Below are 3102 nucleotides of genomic sequence, written 5' to 3' on the forward strand. Positions count from 1 at the left end.
GTTTCACCATGTTGACCAGGATGGTCTCGATCTCTTGACCTCGTGATCCACCCGCCTCGGCCTCCCAAAGTGCTGGGATTACAGGCTTGAGCCACCGCGCCCGGCCTATAACTTGGTTTTTTTTTTGAGATGGAGTCTCACTCTGTTGCCCAGGCTGGAGTACAGTGGCACGATTTTGACTCACTGCAACCTCCACCCGCCATGTTCAAGGGATTCTCCTGCCTCAGCCTCCTGACTAGCTGGGACTACAGGTATCCACCACCACACCCAGCTAATTTTTATATTTTTAGTAGAGATGGGGTTTCGCCACATTGGCCAGGCTGGTCTCAAACTCAAGTTATCTACCTGCCTTGGCCTCCCAAAGTTCTGGGATTATAGATGTGAGCCACCGCACCAGGCCTAAAATAACTTATTCCTAAAAGTCCTCGACAGACTTCTTATTTGACCTGTCTCCTTTCTTCCCCCCACTTCCTTTCTCTCTCTCCCTTCCTTTTTTGCATCTATCCATCCCTCCATCACCGCCACCCATCCAAGCATCTATTACTCCCTCCTCCTAAATATTTACCAAGTGTCTTGTAAGTGCTAAGCACAGTGCTGGGCCCTGGAATACAGAAGTGGCCAAGACAGTCATAGTTTCTGCTCTCACAGATCTTACAGTCAAATAGTGAACAGGTAATAAGCAAGAAACTAAGTGCCGCGATGGGAAGGTAAACTGAGGCAGGCGCTCAAAAGAGAGGGCATCAAGTGAGTCTGGGGGAGGGGAGGAGAGGATTGGCTTCCTAGGAAGTGACACCTGAGGGCTGAGTAGGGCTTGCCAGGTGAGCACAGATTCCAGGGACAGGAGGGGAGGGGTGAAGGCTGGCAGGCTAGGGAGGAGCGTGCCTTCCGAGATGTGAATATGATCATAGCTGGTCCCAGGAGAAGGAAGGGTGAGAAATGGTGACTGCAACTTCGTGTTCTCTGGGAGAATGAACTCTTCAACAGACGGACAAGCAAGGCTTGTGAGAAAAGGGCTGAGCTTGCTTCCAAGCAAGATACAGCCTGGAGGGCACGTCCCTGCCTGCAGAGGAAGCAATGGTTATCAAACACTGCAGCAGCCCCCTGACTGCCAAACAAAAAAAGAGAGCCACATTTCACGTCTAGAACACTGATCTCAGTAAGTGCTAACTTTTTTTTTTTTTTTTTTGAGACAGAGTTTCGCTCTTGTTACCCAGGCTGGAGTGCAATGGCGCGATCTCGGCTCACCGCAACCTCCGCCTCCCGGGTTCAGGCAATTCTCCTGCCTCAGCCTCCCGAGTAGCTGGGACTACAGGCGCGCGCCACCATGCCCAGCTAATTTTTGTATTTTTAGTAGAGACGGGGTTTCACCATGTTGACCAGGATGGTCTTGATCTCTTGACCTCGTGATCCACTCGCCTCGGCCTCCCAAAGTACTGGGATTATAGGTGTGAGTCACCGCGCCCGGCCTAGCGCTAACTCTTTTTTAGGTAAGATGCACCCAGTAGGTATATTTCCTTCTTTTTATCCTTTCTTCAAATTGAGTCGGTGTTTCAAGCTTGCTTTCTCCATTAAAAGAAAAATAGAAAAACACCTTCACATTTGGGTAAGGAAACTCTCCAGCTGTTTTTTAATGACAGTTTCAAAATCTTAACGCTATCTCATTCTATTCTGTTTAACATTCAGGAAATAATTACCTTTCCTTTTTGAGGTCTCAGCACAATTCCTGGGAGGGTTGACTAATGAACTAAAGCACAGAGCCAAGAAACACTATTTGCAGTGCTTGTTTCTGGGGGAATCTCTGGGCAATTTACCTTGGCTCTTTCTGGTTATTTATAATAATATCCGATGCTAACTGCAGGGTGCTGCGCCTGAACAATGTATAAATACAATTATTCCTCTAACGCCTTTCATTATTAATTTCTACTGAGTAAAGCCAAAACGAGTTCTTAAGATTAATTAAAAGTAGAAGCCCCACTTACCTTTTTTAAGATGAAAATTCTGATGAGTACAAACAGCAGGCCAGACATCAAACCAGACAACAGTGGAGATATAAACCAAGAAGCAACTGAATAATTAAAAAAAAATCTAATGAATGTTAAAATTCATCCATAATTATGGTCATATTCATAGAACACAATGATAAACAAAATGTATTACATACATTCATAAATATCTCCAGAATTATTTACCTTTAATTCGGAACCTAACGCACCCTTGTGACTTGGCAGAGCTAACCTTTACTCATCTATGGCCACACTCAGACGCCAACACACAGTCAGGCACCGCTGACCACACTGCCAGTGCAGAGTTAAGGAACTCTGGCCCTGAGCTCTGGCCTCAGAAGGCAGCGTCCTGAGTGCTGCCACCCATGGAGTCTTTCTGCCTGCCCTTCTTATCAACACCTATGGAGACTCGGTCGCTGTTCCAACAGTAAGGGTTAAGAGCTGGGCCAACTTCCACTTCCTTTGCCAAGGTCAGCCTGGTACTTTCACTCCTGCCATCTAACTGCTGAAACTCGGAAACTTTTAGCCTCTAGCTAAGTGGCTCCCACCTCTGACTGCACAGTGGAACCATCTGGGGTGTTTTCAAAAACTAGTTTGGCTCTGTCTGGACCCCCAGAATTCTGATTTAAAAGGTTGGGAATGGGGTCTGGGCATTGGTATTTTAAAATCACTTTCCCAGCTCATTCTAAAGTGCCGCCAGAGTTGAGAACCACTCTTCTAGAAGCCTGGGGTGGAAGGTGGGTTCCCCTGTGGTCTGTGCCCTTGCCTGGCAGGTCAGGGGTCCAGTTTGACCCAGGACTCTTAAGGCCATCATGATTCTTGTAAAAAACCGAGTAACCCAGGAGATGGAGATGGAGTGAAAGAGTATCTTTCACAATGGATGGGTCGGTACTCGTGGAGTTGAATGGATTTACCTCTTGCTAAAAGCAGAGCCAGGCACTAACTTGTTGGACCCCTGCGAATAGGTACAGGCTTATGTGCTTGGTCCCTGCTGGGCAGGCTTACAAGGTAGAGAGGATACTCGGTAGAGTGTTTCTTCCCAAAGGGCAATCTGGATGACTTCTTTTCTTTTTCTTTCTTTCTTTTTTTTTTTTTTTTT

The 3102-nt window shown here is 46.7% G+C and overlaps 1 protein-coding gene across 7 annotated transcripts in view; it reads right to left on the reverse strand.

Moving 5' to 3' along the window:
• SLC20A2 (solute carrier family 20 member 2) overlaps nt 1-3102 on the reverse strand; it is a 125157-nt gene that overhangs the window by 39524 nt on the left and 82531 nt on the right. For all 7 annotated transcript variants that reach the window (XM_037744760.1, XM_017545959.1, XM_017545961.2 and 4 more), the window contains one exon: nt 1980-2065. In XM_037744760.1, coding sequence (XP_037600688.1) covers nt 1980-2065 — 86 coding nt within the window. The remainder of the gene's footprint in view (nt 1-1979; nt 2066-3102) is intronic.

The sequence above is a fragment of the Cebus imitator genome, unplaced genomic scaffold (assembly GCF_001604975.1).
Source record: "Cebus imitator isolate Cc_AM_T3 unplaced genomic scaffold, Cebus_imitator-1.0 Scaffold183, whole genome shotgun sequence".
Taxonomy (NCBI): Eukaryota; Metazoa; Chordata; class Mammalia; order Primates; family Cebidae; genus Cebus; species Cebus imitator.